At 44.7% G+C, this 18,815-nt stretch overlaps 1 protein-coding gene across 1 annotated transcript; it reads left to right on the top strand.

Moving 5' to 3' along the window:
* Window positions 1-1,324: 1,324 nt before the first annotated feature.
* Window positions 1,325-15,208, top strand: MYORG (myogenesis regulating glycosidase). Its single transcript, XM_074280208.1, has 2 exons — window positions 1,325-1,465; window positions 10,099-15,208. Exon 2 carries the CDS (start codon window positions 10,189-10,191, stop codon window positions 12,322-12,324), a length of 2,136 nt encoding a protein of 711 aa, XP_074136309.1. The 5' UTR covers window positions 1,325-1,465; window positions 10,099-10,188; the 3' UTR covers window positions 12,325-15,208.
* The last annotated feature ends 3,607 nt before the right edge of the window (window positions 15,209-18,815 follow it).

Here is an 18,815-nt window from a genome sequence, read left to right as displayed (position 1 = left end):
CTGCAGTAGAATGTCAGGTTGTTAGATTGTTAGATTGATGAGGGTTGGGGTCCCTTTAAGATTCCTAATTGCCCAACCCATGACTGACCTTGATTCACAAATTCTGGTCAAAGGCACCCTTTGAATATCCGGGCCCAGCCCCCACTATCAGCTCAGCCCTCACCTGATCTAGGCTAACTGAAAAGCCCGCCAGAACTGGGTACCGCCCATCATCTTTTGGGTATAAAAGAGCCATGCTGGGATGCCCTCATTGCAGGAGCCCTCCCAGCCAACGCATGGTATCCTTCCGGTCATGTAAGGGTCCTTGCTCACCAATGGCCACCTCTGGCCCTGGCGTCTTTCTAACTGAGCTTTACTTCCAAATTCCTACAATAAACCTTTTATTTATCAATCTAGGTTTTCGGGCCTGTAAATTCATCTTACAGGGGACACTGCGCGGACAAATGGGGTTCCCCCTTTCCTTTCCCTCATTAAGATGAAAAGCAGGAAAAGTCACCTGTCCTCTACTGGTCCCCACCACTAGTCACCAAGTCTCTACAGCCAAACACTACGGCTCCCTTCCCCTGTCCCACCCTAGCCTCCAGCAATGAGTCCGAGAAACCTATTTTGTTTTTTTTTTTTTAAACGCGGCATATAAAATGCAACATGATTGATTTCCTTTGTAATCGTATGCATTTTATTCGCTTAAAACTAGGAGAGCGGATTTATGATAACCAGATTGCCCTGGGGTTCAGAACAGAGAACTCTAGCTCTAAAACGACTTTTTCCCGTAAGGGGATGGGGAAGGGGAGTGGGGGGGGTCCCCCTTCCCAAGTCGTTCTCGGGCAGCGCTGTTCTGAAAAGCCGGCGGGGGAAGGGGCAGCAGCTTCCAGCGCAGCGCAGGACTGTGGGGGAGAAGAGGAAGTATCCCGGTTTGGGCTGAGAGGTGAGAAAGGGCGGAATTCTTCAGAATTAGGGGAACAGCGGGGGCGGGGTTCAGAAAGGGAGGGGGAGGAGTTATAAGTGGAGAAGAGGCGGGATTCTCGGAGTGGTGGGACCTCCGGAGAAGAGTTGGGGGGATGAGAAGGGCGGGATTTTCGGGGTTAGATCTCCAGAGAAGAGGAGTGCTGCAAAAGTGGGCGCCGGAACCCCCTGGGGACACACGCGGGGCCGGGCCGGGGCAGCCACTTTGGGGGCGATGGGCTTCCCCGGGGCGGGGCGGAGCTCCGGGCTCGGGGGCTGGAGGAGGAGCGGGAGCGGGATGGGGGCGGGTCTCCCTGGTGACTCTGGGTAGGGCTTCCCCCCGGGCTCCAGGACTCCTAGGGACCCTGTGTCGCCCGGGAGGCCGCCCGCGGGCTGCCGAGGCGCCGTAAACAAGCTCCGAGCCGACGCGCTGACTGCGGCTGGCCGCTGCCTAGGAGCAGGCTCTGCCGCCCCCGCGCGCCCTTGGCCGGGGTCCGAGAGCCGTCCGGCTGCGGAGGCGTTCGTAAGTGCTCCCTCTTCCTGGCGAGGGTCGGGAGTGTCAGGGGACGGGGCGCCGCTGAGCCCCGGAGCCCCTGTGGGGGAGAGGAAGAGCGGTTGGAGAGGGAAGGCTGTCGTTAATCGGGGTGGGGACGTCCCTGGGGAGAGCACGAGGGGGAGACAGGGAGTTGCTTTGGGAAGGTTCGAGGGGAGGAGGGAGGGGTCCTACGGGATCTCGGAGCGTTGCCGTGCCCGAGCCTCTTACTTCTGACATTGACCCGCTCCACCCACCCCTGAAACCCCGTCCAGGCCCTGGGCCCAGCCGAATCTGACCGAGGGCGTGTGACCCCCTAAAGAATTCTCCCAGACTCGAGTACGCGGGTCCCGGGAGTGCTGGAGACTGGGCAGAGCGAGGTGCAGGGGTTCCCGGGCCCCGAGCCTGCCTTTAGGGTGGCAGTCGGCTTGGCCGCAGGCTGGGCTTGGGGGTGGGAGCCCTTCGGCCCCGCGCCCTCTCCGCCAGCCTCAGGCTCTGAAACGTGAGGGGCACACTCGAACCCAGAACTCCCCAATCTTTGGAAGAGGGGGAGAGTCCCAGGCAGAGAAACGGGACACCTGTGTAACGGGAAACCTCTGGGCTGCTGGAGATCCTGGTTTGGTCCCAGCTTTGCCTGGTATCAGCTGGGTGACCCTAAGAAGGAGGACCCTAGTTTCCATATCTATCTTATCTGTCTGTCTAGAGAGAGAGAGAGAGAGAGAGAGAGAGACAGAGAGAGAGACAGAGACAGAGAAACACAGAGATAGAGAGAGACAGAGACAAAGACAGAGAGAGAGAGAAACAGAGAAACAGAGACAGAGAGAGAGACAAAGACAGAGAGAGAGAGAAACAGAGAAACACAGAGTCAGAGAGACAGAAACAGAGAGACAGAGAAAGACAGAGACAGAGAGACAGAGACAGAGAGAGACTTCTAGAGTTCCTTTAACTTCCAAGTCTGCCCCAACTCGGACTAGGGAACCGCATGTACGCTTTTGGGGCCGGTAGTTGCCGTTTGGATGAATGGAGTCACTCTCGGGTAGAAGGGGCCGGGAGCTGGTGGAACGGAGGATCTGGGTGAGAAGCCACAGTGGGAGGACAGAGGAACTGGGAGGATCTCACAGGGGGGGCTGGGACTCTGGGTCCAGGCCAGTTGTTCGCTGCCATCCGATCCAAGCTGCATTTGGCACTATCCCGCATGGCATTGAGGTCTGGGCTGGCGATCAAGTTGCTTTTGAGTGGGACTCTGGTAAATAGCAAAGGGTAGGAAAGGGGGAGGGAGAGAAACCCGGAGCCACAAGGGCAAGGCACCAAGGCTGGTGGAGGGAGACTGGCACTTCCCCTCAGACTTGAAAGTAGCTGAATAGAGAAGAAGCTCCAGGACAAATGCGTAGCAGACCCAGCATCCCTTCCCGTCTCCCACGGCCAGACAGTAGGGAGACCGTGCTGATTACAGGGTGGTGTTCTGGTGAATCTGGGGCTATCAATAACCACAGAAAGACTTCCAGCCAGGCAGAACAGCTGCCAGCTCCTTCCAGAAATCATCCCTTCCCATCCCACTCCTTTCCAGCAGCTGCCCAGACTGGCAGCAGCTTGAATATGACTGATCTAGATCATTCTTCCGTCCACCTACACAGGAAAGTGCAATGACATCTCCCCAATAAATATGCTTCTCCACTTGTAAACACTATGAAGTATCTGTCCTTGTCTATATATGTGTCTCTTGTTGTCTTCATTAGTGAAGCTCTTTCATGTCCTCGTGTTCCCCAGGGTGTGAATATTATATGCCCCATTACAGAGTCTCAGAAGGAAACTCGCCACATACAGTGCAGCTTGAACATTTATATTGATGAGGAGCTCTCTGCATAACTTACACTGGCCAGGCTGTTTTGGGACAGGTCTAATTATGAGTTTTGAAGTGTTTTTATTGTTTGTTTGTAATGAGCAGACGTCTACTTCCCTGTAATTTCTGTCCACTCTCTAGTTTTGTCCTCTGGGACGTAAGGAAGCTTCCATTCATGCCACCGACCTCCATACTGTTCTAAATGTGGGTGAAGTAGAAGACAATGCTCCTTTGAGGAGCTCAGTCTAGCTGAAGAAACAAGGTATAACAAAGATGTGATCAAAATCAACAAGACTGAATTTTGTTCAACATTTAAAAAAAAAAAAAAGCATAATAATTAGAGCTATCCAAAACCAGAAAAATACGCTTTGGACACTGAGTTCATATTAAATTGAATTGGAAAAAAGACTTTGGAGCTGATAAGTATTTTGATAGATTTTTCTCTGACATCTTCCACATCCCAATATTCCTTTTCCAAGTCAGTGCTGGGGATGGGGAACCGGGAAAAAAACAGAACTAAGAACAAATTACATTTTCTCCTGCTTGAGGCATCAAATAGTGCAAATTTAGAAATTCTTGTCTTCCTTTAAAAAATAAACGATAGAGATTTCCCTATGAAAGGAAACTTTTATATTGAAGCTTGATAACCCCTTGTCAGAGCTATTTTGAGGGAATCCTATTCAAGTATGGTAGGACTAGATGACTTTAAAAAAAAAATTTATATCTGTATCTTTTGTTTATTATATCACCTAGATATCCCTAGATATGTCTTCCTATCTCAAAGACCCATACCTTATAATAAAAAAAAATTTTTTGAGAAGAAAAAAATTTGGTAAAACCAATTAATAAAAAATTTCATATTATATATATTATAGCATCTCTTTGGGCCCTTCATCTTTGCAAATGAATTGAGAGGACCAGCTGACTTTTAAAGACCCTTTTAACTTTGGAGATTCTTTTATTAAAGGGGGAAAGGAGATAGGGAACAGTTCATAAGTGCTCAAGAAAAAAAAAAATCAGTGAGCTGGAGATGTCCCCTGTCATCTCAGAGCATTGGTTCTCAAAATACAGTCCAGGGATCCCTGCAGGGCTATGACATCAATACTATTTTCATAATACTAATATACTTTAATTGCTAATGTGGTAATCAATAGACATAACTGACATAAACAGAAGCTTTGGGGGTAGGGTCATCAATAATCAATCAGTAGTAGGAACTGGTCTTGAGATCAAAAGTTTTCAGAGCCTGTGGCTCAGAATATCCCTGAGAAAAGAGACATTTCCTCTCTCCTGTTTACTTCCTTTCTTCCTTCACAATATACTTAGTATAAGACCTTTTACATGTAAAATAGAATACTGGGAAGTGGGACCAGGATCCTCCTGGTGGCTTGGAAAGTAGGTGGGATTAAGTGAGGATGGGCCTTTGAACTATTATAGACTACCAGAAAGGATCATAATGTGTTGTGGGCTTTGGGCTGGATTATAGAGGTTCCAGGAGGATCCAAAAATTAGCAAATCAGATATTTCTGGTTATCTTATCAGAGTTTGGATTATCCTGCTAAGGCTCATTATTGACAAAAGAAAGATGATTTTTTGACTTTTAAAATTTTATACCTTGCCTCCTTTTCCCCTCCCCCCACCTAGTACATGTACACACAAGATTGATTGGAAGGAAATTTCCTGGGGATTCAAGGAAATTTCTAGGGATCTTGAAAGATCTCCCTCTGTACCTATCTTATTTTAGACCAAAACAAGATTGCAAAAGGACTGAAAGTCATTCCAGATCAATCTGGACTAAAAGATAAAATTTAGAACTGGAATAACCAGGTCAAAAAGTGAAGGGGTGGGTTCAAACCCTAGCTCTCAGCACAGTAAAGTTTCAGAGTCAAGTTTGCAACTTTGGAGAACCTGATTTACTTTTGCTTAGAGCTGGAAGTGATGGAGGCAAAAGCTTAGGTGACTGAATTAAGAATACAGTTTTGTAACTGGCATTGTCTCTCAGATGTGTTTTTCCTGGGAATGGAAAAAGTAAATACAGCTTGGTGACTTATCTCTTTCTTCTCCACCTTAGCTCCACTCTGCCCCTGATTAGAAGTTTGGTAATAGGGAATTAGAGACAAATCCAGAGCAAGTTAATGTTTGTTCACAGATCTTTTTGTGTATTCTAGCTTGTCATGTGGCTGCCTATGTCAAAGTTCCCTTGCCAGTCCTAGAATTCTGTGATTCTACATGTCTGGTTGTATGTATGAATCTCGTGTGGGGAATGGGATAAGCAGAGGGAAAGGAGAGGAGTCTTGATGGTGATGGTGATGATGGTGGTGATGATGATGATGCAATTATATTTCAAGTTAAGGTTTGAAAGTTGCCATGGCCATAAGTAACCATTTTTTCATCCCTGGACAAAGGCACAAAATATTCATTCAAATCAACTTTTATTTTTATTTTTTGGTAATTATGCTTATTTATTAAGTTCTTTAAATTTTTATTTATTTATTTACAAAGTATATGCATGGGTAATTTCTCCTAACATTCACCCTTGCAAAACCTTTTGTTCCAAATTTTTCCCTCCTTCCTTTCACTCCCTCCCTTAGATGGCAGGTAGTCCAATACATGTTATGCTGAAATACATGTTAAATCCTACACACACACACACATACACATATATATATATACACATACATACATACATACATATTTACACAGTTATCTTGCTGCACAAGAAAAATCAGATCAAGAAGGAAGGAAAAGAAAAATTGAGAAAGAAAACAAAATGCAAGCAAATAACAGAAAAAGTGAAAATGCTATATTGTGGTCCACACTCTGTTCCCATAGTTGTCTCTCTGAGTATAGATGGCTCTCTTCATCACTGAACAAGTAGAACTGGTTTGAATCTTCTCTGTTGAAGAGAGCCTCGTCCATCAAAATTGATCATCATATAATCTTGTTGCCATGTTGTATGATGATCTTCTAGTTCTGCTCATTTCACTTAGCATCACTTCATGTAAGTCTCTCCAGGCCTTTCTGAAATCATCCTGCTGGTCATTTCTTACAGAGTAATAATATTCATAACATTCATATACTATAACTTATTCAGCCATTCTCCAGCTGATGGACATCCACTCAGTTTCCAGTTTCTGGCCACTACAAAAAGGGCTGCCACAAACATTTTTGCACATGTGGGTCCCTTTCCCTCGTTTAAGATCTCTTTGGGATATAAGCCCAGTAGAAACACTGCTGGATCAAAGTTTGATAACTTTTTGAGCATAGTTTCAAATTGCTCTCCAGAATGGTTGGATTCGTTCACAGTTCCAACAACAATGCATCAGTGTCCCAGTTTTCCCACATCCCCTCCAACATTCCTCATCTTTTTCTATCATCTTAGCCAATCTGGCAGGTGTGTAATGGTATCTCAGAGTTGTCTTAATTTGCTGAGCACCTTTTCATGTGGCTACAAATAGTTTCAATTTCTTCATCTGATAATTGTTGGTTCATATCCTTTGACCATTTAGCAATTGGAGAATGGCTTGATTTTTTATAAATTTGAGACAATTTTCCATATATTTTAGAAATGAGACCTTTATCAGATCCTTTGGGTATAAAAATGTTTTCCCAGTTTATTGTTTCCCTTCTATTTTTGTTTGCATTAGTTTTGTTTGTACAAAAACTTTTTAACTTGATATAATCAACATGATCTATTTTGTGATCAGTAATGATCTCTCATTCTTCTTTGGTCACAAATTCCTTCTTCCTCCACAGATCTGAGAGGTAAACTATCCTATGTTCTTCTAATTTGTTTATAATATAATTCTTTATGTCTAGATCATGAAGCTATTTCAACCTTATCTTGGTATATGGTGTGGGTCTATGCCTATTTTCTGCCATACTAGTTTCCAATTTTCCCAGCAGTTTTTATCAAATAGTGAATTCTTATCCCAAAAGCTGGGGTCTTTAGGTTTCTCAAATACTAGATTGCTATAGTCACTTGACTATTTTGTTCTGTGAACCTAATCTATTCCACTGGTCAACTTCTCTATTTCTTAGCCAGTACCAAATGACTGCTGCTTTATAATATAGTTTTAGATCTGGTACAGCTAGGCTGCCTTCATTTGCTTTTCTTTTCATTAATTCTTTTGAAATTCTCGACCTTTTGTTCTTCCAGATGAATTTTGTTATTTTTCTAGGTCAGTAAAATAGTTTCTTGGGAGTTTGATTGATATAGCACTAATAGATTAGTTTAGGGAGTATTGTCATCTTTATTATATTTGCTTGACCTATCCAAGAGCACTTGATATTTTTGCAATTGCTTAGCTCTGACTTTGTGTGGAAAGTGTTTTGTAGTTTTGCTCATATAGTTCCTGACTTTCCCTTGGCAGATAGATTCCTAAATATTTTATGTTATCAGCAGTTATTTTAAATGGAATTTCTCTTTGTATGGATTTTATTAGTGATATATAAAAATGCTGATGATTTATGTGGATTTATTTTGTATTCTGCAACTTTGCTAAAGTTGTGGATTATTTCTAATAGCTTTTTAGTTGATTCTCTAGGATTCTCTAAGTATACCATCATATCATCTGCAAAGAGTGATAATTTGGTTTCCTCATTACTCTCATATCAACTTTTAAAGAAAAACTTAGTTGGAATAAGGGTGTTTGTTGTTCATTTTTCATTCTCAAAGAGGACCAAGGACACTCGGAAGTGATATCTTGACTTGCAAGTGAATTAGTTTTTAAGTGAGGCAGGGCTGTCCACTCTCTCCTCCAATCATCCAATAGCAAGACATATGTGGGATAACTGAAAATGTCCCCAAACGTAGTGGAGACCTTGCCCCTTTTAAGCCAAGATCTTACCCAGTTCTCAGTTTATTTGAGGTATGGAATGGGAATAGGGGAAAGGGACAGACCTGATGTGGTCGTACATGGGATTGAAGCTGGTCTGAGAAAGATCTCCCATAGGGGCAGCTAGGTGGCACAGTGGATAGAGCACCAGCCTTGAATTCAGGAGGACCCGAGTTCAAATCTGGTCTCAGACACTTACCACTTCCTGGCTGTGTGACCCTGGGCAAGTCACTTAACCCCAGCCTCAGAGAAAAAAAAAAAAAAAAAAAAAAAAGAGAGAAAGATCTCCCGTGAGGTTCTACCCTCAACGAGGAAAAAGAAATCATGTTGTAACTTTCTATTTAAAGAAATTAGTATCTTTTTCCATATGCTTGCCTTTCTTAATATGTCTTCATTCTCCCCTTTCATTATAGCCTTAAAACACTACTCCCAAGGCAAAGCACTTACCTCTTCTCCAGCAAAACCATCAACATACATTTATGGAGAACTTGTTTTGAGCTAGGCTCTATGGGAGAATATAGAGAAGGATGAACAATTGTTTGAAGTGCTTATAAGTGGCAAGATAAGACTTAAGGGTGAAAAGTTCCCAAACAATCCAAGGTGGTAGTGTGTGTGATAAGTGCCAAGTAAATAACAGTCAATAGGAAGAGGTAGTTCATTTTGGACTAAAGTAGAGAAAGCTAGTTAGAGGAGGTGGTTTTTTAGGTGGGTCCTAAAAGGTTAAAGTTTGAACAAGGAGAACATTTCAGGAAATTATTATGACATGTTTAAGGGGGGAGAGAAGACCAATAGAGGGTTCATGAAAAGGAAGCACTGAGAAATGAAGCTGGATAGAGGTAGGTTAGATTTATGACTATTCTGAATGCTAAGTTAAGAAGTTGAGACTTTATCATGGTGGTCACTAGGGTGCCTTTGGAGATCTTGAGCAAAAGTCAGGCCTCTCCATTAAGAAAGTCAGTTTGCCTGCCATATTTGGAATGAATTAGAGGGAGCCACGACAAAAAGTTGGGACAATAGTTAAGAGGCTGTTGTATCATCCAAGCAAAAGGCTAAATGCCTGAATTATGGTAGTAGTAGATGTCAGAAAGGAGGGGAGGGAAGAGAAGGATGGTAAAGACTTTGGGAAGGTAACTAGAAAACATAAGCAACAAAGTTACAGATTCTTGGAGTATGGAATAGTACAGAACTTTCCCCTAGGATATTGTAATTTAGAGGGCATTGACGGGGCTTGTACTCCTTCAGCAGGTAAGTACAATTGAACTGCACGTTTAGTTTGCAAGAATCTTTAGTTAAAAATAGAAAAATACCAGATGGTTCCACAACCCAGATGATCACCTCTCTGGTCCACCTTGCTACTTCCCCTGATGGCCTTCCCAGCAGTGACCTAAGGTCTTTTCCCCTGTGTGATTTTGTGTCTTAAGGATATAAGGATCTTGACAATTCACTCTCCTGTCTGCAATTAAGTTTGCTTTATTGCTTGCCATATCCCAGGACCGATGGTTATGATTTCTGATTTGAGATACCTTTCTCATGAGGTGGTTGTGAGGAATTCCCTTTATGAAGAAATAAAGGAGCTTTTATTAAGCATTTACCAGCTTCTAAGCACTGGGGATGCAAAGTTACCCTTAAGGAGATTACATTCTTATTAGAATAAATAGTGCTTAATAAATAATAATAAATAGCCTCAAAGTACTAGTATAAATGTGAGTTGACATCATCTACATTTTTGGAACATTGGACGTGGTTTATCTAGCATCTTCCTGTTTCCATATCCCACATCTTGTATTGTCAAAAAAAATCTGCTTGCTGTCTACTCCATGGATATTACTGTCAAATACATATTTTTGGAGGTCAGGACAGAGGATGTGGAAAGGGTGAAGGAAGGGATTACAGGAGTTTAAACGTCACATGACGAAGTAACGGCTGTCTCTTTCCCCCTTTTTCAGGCGCTGGTTCTTCAGGCCTCAGCGGATCTGGTTATATGACTCTATGGGGAAAGCAGTAGCCTTCCCCTTCCTTACCCAGCCTGAGGGGTTATGACCCAGGATCCCCAAAAAGGGAGACATCGAAGGGGGAGGAAAGCTGAGCCGGGTTCCCAGGCTGCTGCCAGAGCTGCCACAACCATGTATACCTTTCTCCCTGACAACTTTTCCCCGACCAAGGTCAAGCCCTCCAAAGAACTGAAGCCCATGGTGGGCTCCATGATGCTGGGGCTGCTGCTGGTGTTAGCCGCTGTGGTTGCGTGGTGCTACTACAGCACGTCTCTCCGGAAGGCGGAGCGCCTTGGGGCTGAGCTGTTGGAACTCCGCTCGGGCGGTTTCTCCATCCGGAACCAGCAGGGAGAGCAAGTTTTCCGCCTGGCCTTCAGCTCGGGCGCTTTGGACCTGGAGTCCTGCTCCCGGGAGGGTGACGTCCTAAGTTGCTCTCGCTCCACAGGCGGCCCCCTCAATTTCTTCATCCAGACGGTGCGGCCCAAGGACACGGTCATGTGCTATCGTGTCCGCTGGGAGGAGCTGGCCCCCACCCCTTCGGTGGAGCACACCATGTTCCTGGGCGACGTGCACTGGTATGGGGGGGCCGAGATGCGGACCCAGCACTGGCCCATCCAGCTAGCGGGCCTGCAGGAGCCCCAGCCCTTTGTCACCAGCGACGTGTACTCGTCCCGGGCCGCCTTCGGGGGCATCCTGGAGCGGTACTGGCTGTCCTCCAAGGCGGTGGCCATCAAGGTCAACGACTCGGTGCCCTTCCACCTGGGCTGGAACGCCACCGGGCGCTCCCTGCTGTTACAGGCCCGCTACCATGACACGTCCTACAAGCCGCCGGCGGGCCGCGAGCCCCTGCCGGAGCTCAGCTACCGCGTTTGCGTGGGTTCCGACGTGACATCAATCCATAAGTACATGGTGCGGAGATACTTCAACAAGCCGTCCAAGGTGCCGGCCCGAGAAGCCTTCCGCGACCCCATCTGGTCCACGTGGGCGCTCTACGGGAGGGCGGTGGACCAGGACAAGGTCCTGCGCTTCGCCGAGAAGATCCGCCAGTACCGCTTCAACTGCAGCTACCTGGAAATTGACGACATGTACATGCCGGCCTACGGGGACTTCACCTTCGACGAAGCCAAGTTCCCCAACGCCACGGAGATGTTCAGGAAGCTGCAGGAGGCCGGCCTGAGGGTCACCCTGTGGGTGCACCCCTTCGTCAACTACAACTCCTCCAGCTTCGGCGAAGGGGTGGAGCGCGGGCTTTTTGTCCGCGAGCCCACCGGCCGCCTGCCGGCGCTGGTGCGCTGGTGGAACGGCATCGGAGCCGTCCTGGATTTCACCAACCCGGCGGCTCGGGAGTGGTTCCAGGGCCACCTCCGCAGGCTCCGCACGCAGTACTCCATCTCCTCCTTCAAGTTCGATGCTGGTGAGGTGAGCTACCTGCCCCGGGACTTCAGCACCTTCCGCCCCCTGTCGGACCCCAACCTCTGGAGCCGGCGCTACACCGAGATGGCGCTTCCTTTCTTCTCACTGGCCGAGGTGCGCGTGGGCTACCAATCCCAGAACATCTCCTGTTTCTTCCGCCTCATCGACCGGGACTCGGTGTGGGGCCATGAGCTGGGCCTGCGCTCCTTGATTCCAGCGGTGCTGACCATCAGTATGCTGGGGTACCCCTTCATTCTGCCTGACCTCATCGGCGGCAATGCCGTTCCGGGGCACACGGCCGGCCAGGGCGGCGGGAACACGGGGATCCCGGAGCGCGAGCTCTACGTGCGCTGGCTGGAGGTGGCGGCCTTCATGCCGGCCATGCAGTTCTCCATCCCTCCCTGGCTCTATGACCAGGAGGTGGTGGAGATAGCTCACAAGTTTGCAGCCCTGAGGGCCGAGCTGGTGGCCCCCCTGCTCCTGGAGCTGGCCGGAGAGGTGACGGACACGGGCGACCCCATAGTCCGGCCCCTCTGGTGGATCGCGCCCGGAGATGAGGCGGCCCACCGCGTGGATTCCCAGTTCCTCATCGGGGACACGCTGCTCGTGGCGCCCGTGCTGGAACCCGGGAAGCAGGAGCGGGACGTGTACCTGCCCGCGGGGAAGTGGCGCAGCTACAAGGGGGAGCTCTTCGTCAAGGCCCCCATCCTGCTCACGGATTACCCCGTAGATCTGGATGAAGTGGCTTACTTCACCTGGGTGTCCTAGCCCTGCTTCTTCTGGAACTTTCCTTGCCTTACTTCCCCTTTCTTCACCCTGGCCGCTTAGAGAGCCAGTCCTGGCTCTAACCCGGAGGCGTGACCACCGGCTCCCATTCAGAAACCGCCCCTAACTCCTCCTCCAGCCTGGGCTGGCATGGACTTGACTCCAGACCTGGACCCGATGCCTTCTTTCCCCAGTCCCACCTCTCTCAGAGCCGCTAACTTTCCTCTCTCTCAGCCAGCTCCTCCTCCACCTCTTCCCCAAGGACTGGATTAGTCCCCGGTTCTAATCCACCACCCGGCTCTCCCTCAAGCCCCCCCACTTCTATCTTTTGGGATGTTTCTGGCCCCTCTCAAATAAGGTGTGTCTGAAAACTTTATTCCTCTGAGATCTGGAACGAGGGAAGGGGAAGGTCGTCGGAGTCTCACTTTGTAGCCTTCCCTACCCAAGAGAAAGCCATGTGGAATTCCTTCCACGGCTATAGTGTGGCTTCTCATAGCCCATGCTAAGGGCCTGCTCCCAGAATGCAGTGCGTCTGCCTCACTAGACCTTATCTTCCATTGCATTCTGGGACTTGTAGTCTCTGAGTAGAAAGGCAAGAATAAATCCTTTAAGGACAATAGACTATTAGAACTGAAAGGAAACTTAGTGGTCATTGGGAGATTAAAAAAAAAAAAAAAAAGGCAGGAACCTCTTGGAAGGGGAGAGGTAAAGTGAGAAGATTGAAATTAGAGTAGAGAGTAAAGGACATGGGTTTTGTGGTTTCAGCCTCCTCACACTCCTTTCCTTTCATTTCCCCATTTCCCCCCTTTTTTATTGAACCACTTCTCATGAGCCACACATACATGTGGCCCCAAATCAAAGATGGGATGGCAGGAGGTCAAAGATCATTCCCTTCTTCTCCCCTGACTTAGCTCCTCTTTGCACATGGTTGGTCATTAAAAGCACAAAAATGAAGTCTGCCTGGACTGAGAAGGGAATGTTTCCTTCCCCTTCTCACCTCCTGTTTAGCTTCCACCTCCCTGTTTCTCATCTGGGAGTTTCCTTCTCCGAACAAACTTTGGTGGGGAAGTAGAACTGAGCTATAGGTCTTGTGAGGTGACCTGCCCTGAGTCCTTTTCCATTAATGAATTCCAGCTTCGATCACTTCCAAGTCTGGCAGTATCCCTCATCTCTTCCTCCTTTGATACACGTACCTCTCCCCACAACTACCATACATAATGGGACACATTGTAATGGTCATCTATTTTAAGCAAATTTTTTAAATTTAGGAAAGTAAAAGAGGGGGAATAGATGGGGTCAGAAGATTGAAGTTAGGGTAGGGAATAAAACCCTCTTTCTGACTCCCAAAGTGATATGGACTTTGTGGTCCCAGTCTCTCCCTCATTCCCTCGTCCCAACATAAGAAAGAACATTAAGTCTTAGGTTCAGTTATCTTCTCGTAACCATGACAAATGGCCATCGCAGCTGGCTCCTACGTTTGATCATGATTTTTACTATTGCCCTCTGGGAACTGAGCCTTAGTGGGAGTAAATGAATTGGAAATCTCTGAAACTGGCTCCTGGTTCCCCTTGCTTGAAAATATAAACTGAAATCCCTTCTCTTTGAGAGTGGGGGAATAAGTAAGCTCTAAGTGTATAGTCTTTCCCAGCCCAGCCTTAGTCCTTTCCTGACCCCAGTTTAGGAAAGAAGTAGAGGTGGCTGCACACAGACTATCAGGAGCCCTTGGGGCCAGAGTCTCCTCAGGCCATATTAACCGGGCATGGAACCATGAAGGCTGTGGTCATTACCCACATTGTACCCCAGAGACTAGTCTAGCAAAGAGAGAGTACAGAATAGATCATATGTTCTAATCCTGCACTGACCCCCCCCCCCAAGACCTATCTGTTCAGCACTGCCCCAGTCAGACACACTGATGGGTCAGGGATGCCTTAATGTGAGAATTGCCTCATGTGAATGTGACTGTGTGTGTACACACGTGACTTAATCTCTATGTATATGTCCATACCTGTCTCTCTAAACACTTTGGATGGCTTTGGATGTAGTTGTCTATGGGGCTAGGTATCTGTGTGTGAGTGCCCATGAGTCTCTCTTTTTCTGTGGCCAGGTGTATATATTTGACAAATTAGTTCTGGGTAGTGATTGTCTCCTTAAGTGACTGGGTGCACGTGTGAATGGCTCTGTGTAACTATTTTAAGGCCATGTATCTGGACATGAGAACAAATGTCTGTGGTAGGGACTAGGTGTGTGTGTGTGTTAGACTGATTCCTGGGATGGACCATGTATCTGCATGTAGGAAACTGTGTATGTGTGAAAGGGTTTGGGGTTTGGGGAGGGGGTCCTGGATATCTGTGTGTGCATATAACTGGGTATTGCTTGTATGTGAATGTGTGTGTGAGAGAAGTGTGTAGCTATTTGGGTGAGAGGGTGTGGATGTCCATTGTTATGTATCTGGGTGACTGTGAATGTATTTCTGGGCTTAGATATGTGTATACATGTGTGAAAGAATCTCTCCGAGTGTGCATGAGTGGGTGAGCATCTGTATGTCTGTGTGACTTTGTGGCCATGTATTTATGTGTGTGAGAAACTGGCTGGGTAGTTTTGTGTGTCTGCAGCTGAGTTTCTATACCTACAGTGATATTTTCCCATAGCTAGATTTCTTTGTGTATATGAATCTCTCTCTGCATATGTTTGAATGTCTTTCTCTTTGACCACTGTGTATGCATATTTAGCTTTGTCTTTGTGCATGTGTGGCAATGCATGTGTATATACGTACATGAGTGATTGCATTAGCCAGTCAACACACATTTACTAAACCTTTGATATATTTCAGGCTAAGCACTAAGGATGCAAAGAAAAGCTTGAACAACAACAACAACAACAAAAAAAACCTTTATGACAAGTATGTATAGTCAAGTAAACCAAATTTTTTCATTGACCATGTCCAAAGATGGGTATTTCATTCTGCATCTTGATTCCATCACTTCTGCCAAGAGGTGGCTAGTATACTTCAGCTTTGTTTCTTTGGATTCACGGATTGTTATTTAATTTTTCAGTTCTAAAGTCTTTCAGAGTTCTTTTTCTTAATGCTATTTTATAAAGTACTGCTCTAGTTCTGCTCATTTCACTCTGCATCTGCTCATACAGTTTTTCCATTTTTTTTAAACCTTCCATTTCTTCAAGTACAATAATATCCCATTGTTCATATGTCATAATTTCTTTAGAGATTCCCTAGTAGGTAGACAACTACTTAGTTTCCAGTCATTGTTTTTTTGCTGCTTTGGAAAGAGCTGCTATAGATATTTTTGTACCTATATATCCTTTTTTATTGGTTATACTTAATAGTGGTGTAACTAGGTCAATGGTACACACAATTTATTGACTCTGAGGTAGCTAGATGGTGCAGTGGCTAGAGCACCAACCCTGAAGTCAGGAGGACCTGCGTTCAAATGTGGGCTCAGACACTTAATACTTACTGTGTGATCCTGGGCAAGTCACTTATCCCCGGTTGCTTCACTTAAAAAAAAAAAAAAAAAAAAAACCACCACCAATTCAGTGACAATTCAGAGCATCATTTCAAGTTGCTTTCCAGGAAAGCTAGATCAATTTATACCTCTGCTTATAACATATTAGTGTTCTGTTTCCCTGAGACTTCTCCAACATTTGTCATTTTCCACTTTTGTCATCTTTGTCAGTCCTGTTGGCGTGAAGTGGAACTGGAGTTATTTTCATCTTCAGTTCTCTAATTCTCAATTATTTGGAGCATTTTTTTATGGTGGTTTATACTTTGCATAAAATAAAATAATATTTTAGAGCACTTAGCACAGTGTCTGGCATACAGGCACTATATAAATTATTATTCCTTTGAATGCCTGTTCATATCCTTTAACCACTTATCTATTAGAGAATGGTTCTTGTTTTTATAACTTTGAATCAATAAGTAGTTCGCATTCTAATAAGGGAGATAACATGAAAATAATTAAGTAAATGGAAGGCAATTTCAGAAGAGGAAGCCCCAGCAGTTGGTAAGATCAGGAAATACTGCCTGAAAAAGATGAGATTTGAGGAAAGGGAATAAGCATCTGCTATGTGTCAGACACTGTGCTAAGTGCTTTACAAATATGATCTCCTTTACAAATATCCTCACAATAGCTCTGCAATATAGTTGCTATTATTATCCCCACTTTACAGGTAGAAACCGAGGGTGAGTGACTTGCTCAGAATCTCACAGCTAATAAGCATCTAAGGCTGAATTTTATCTGGGGTCTTCCTAATTCTAAGTGCAGCCTCTATCCACTGTATTACCCTGAGAATTCAAGGAATCCAAGAAAACAAGGTAGAGTTGAGAAAGGAGGGCATTCCAGGGAGACAAGCCAGTGAAAAAACAGTCCATTATGGCTTATTCATAGAGTATTATTTGTAAGTAATGTAAAATGTGAAAAGACTGGTTGTAAAGCATTTTCAGTGTCAAAAAGAGGACTTTCTATTTGATCCTGGAGGTACTTTTGTCTGTGTGGCTATAAATCTGTATGTGACTGTATATTATATGTCTATATAAGGCTTTGTGTCTCTGTGAGCCTGCTATAGTGTTTTGTGTGTGAGATAGAGACTGGGAAGTTTTTCATATCTCTACGTATTCTATATGCTACATATTTCTGTGTATGTGTGAGTGTGAGGGAGAAAGAGAGAGACAGAATGTGTTTTCATATTTGTATGTATATCTGTGACTATATATTTTTCTTTGCATGACTGAGAATATGTTTTCATGTCTTTGTATTTTGTATTGTTATACGTGTATGGTATGTGTGACTGAGAATGTTTTCCTATCTCTTTGTATGTCTGTATGGTTACGTGTTACATATTTTTCTCTGTGTGTATGTATATAAATAGGTCTCCTATTTGTAGTTGTATACTTCCCTCATTTTTGGAATAAACATAACTTCTCCATGGTGCTCCTTTCCACTAATCACAGGCCCTAAAAAAGAAAGAATTTTCTTTTAAGTAGGGGTCTGATTGGATCTGTGGTTGGGGAGGTAAATGGGGAAAGGGAGGGAAGAGGTTCACATGATATGTTGTAGCTTGGGTTTGAAATAAATTGCCCTTTTAGATCTTGTTGTCTCCTACTTCCTCTCTCCCAGTACAGAATTGACCTAGTCTGTGAAGCTGCTAGAATGGAAAAGTTGTTTAATTTTGAGTAACAATTTTGTTACTCAATTCAATTTGATCAAACAATTGATCAGCAAGCTACTGAGGGAGATAGAAACCCAGATAAAACATAATCCTTATCATCTAGGAATTCAAGAACTTGACAGTCTTGGGGAGATATGAATATGTTGTTCAGTCGTTTTTTCAGTTATGTACGACTCTTAATGACCCCTTTTGGGATTTTTTTTGGCAAAGATCCTGGAGGTGTTTGCCATTTCCCTCTCCAGCCTATTTTACAAATGAGGAAACTGAGGGATTAAGTGACTTGTCCCACAGCTAGTAAGTATCTGAGACAGGATTCAAGTTCATGAAGATGAGCCTTTTTGACTCCAGTACTAGTATTCTATATACTGAGCTACCTAACTCTGCTGTGATAATATATGAGAAAAGTTAACTTGATTTTAGACAGTGTATAAGATTGCACAGTAGATAGAACCATGGGTCTGGAGTCAGCAAGACCAGAATTTAAATTTGATCTCAGATATTATCTGTGTGACCCTGGGCAAGTCATTTTCTGCTGCATGCATTTAAAAACATATATATGAGGAGGAAATAGCATATCACTAGTATCTTTGCCAAGAAAACGTCACAGACAGTTGATCCATGGAGTCATGAAAAGTCAGATATGGCTGAATAAAAAGAAACAATAATTATTGTTAGATGAGAGGAACTTATTTTGTAGGATTTTAGAGGGGAATGGAGGCAAAGGGACAGGTGTGAGGCAAGGTAGTGGGGGGGGGAGGGAAATGTTATGCAGAAGATAAGACTTGACCAGTTAGAGGCAGGGTATGAATAAAAAAGGAACCAATGGACATTTTATTCACTAGGAACAATGATGATACCACCTGAGTAGGATGCAGAAGCATGAATTAAAACTAAAAAAATGAATTAACTATTGCCTATGCTCAGCTCTTCTATAAACACCTTAAAACAGCAAGAAGGGAGTGTACTTAAATTAATATATAAAATATCAACAAAATTTGGGGTGGGAATGAAAAAAAGAAATATTTACAAAGAGGAGCTCTTGGAAAAATTAACAGAGACCAAAGAAAAACAAGCCAAAAAAGATGAACTAATACAAGAATAAATACAATGGGGAAAAATTAACAGAGACCAAAGAAAAACATAAGCCAAAAAAGATGAACTAATACAAGAATAAATACAATGGGGAAAAATTAACAGAGACCAAAGAAAAACATAAGCCAAAAAAGATGAACTAATACAAGAATGAATACAATGGGGTCAAAGTAAAGGAGGACTTGGACAAAATAAACAAGACCTAGAAACAAATT

This window comes from Sminthopsis crassicaudata, chromosome 1, assembly GCF_048593235.1.
Source record: "Sminthopsis crassicaudata isolate SCR6 chromosome 1, ASM4859323v1, whole genome shotgun sequence".
Classification (NCBI taxonomy): Eukaryota; Metazoa; Chordata; class Mammalia; order Dasyuromorphia; family Dasyuridae; genus Sminthopsis; species Sminthopsis crassicaudata.
The sequence above is the reverse complement of the archived record's forward strand: the minus strand, read 5'-3'. Positions and strand labels throughout refer to the sequence as shown.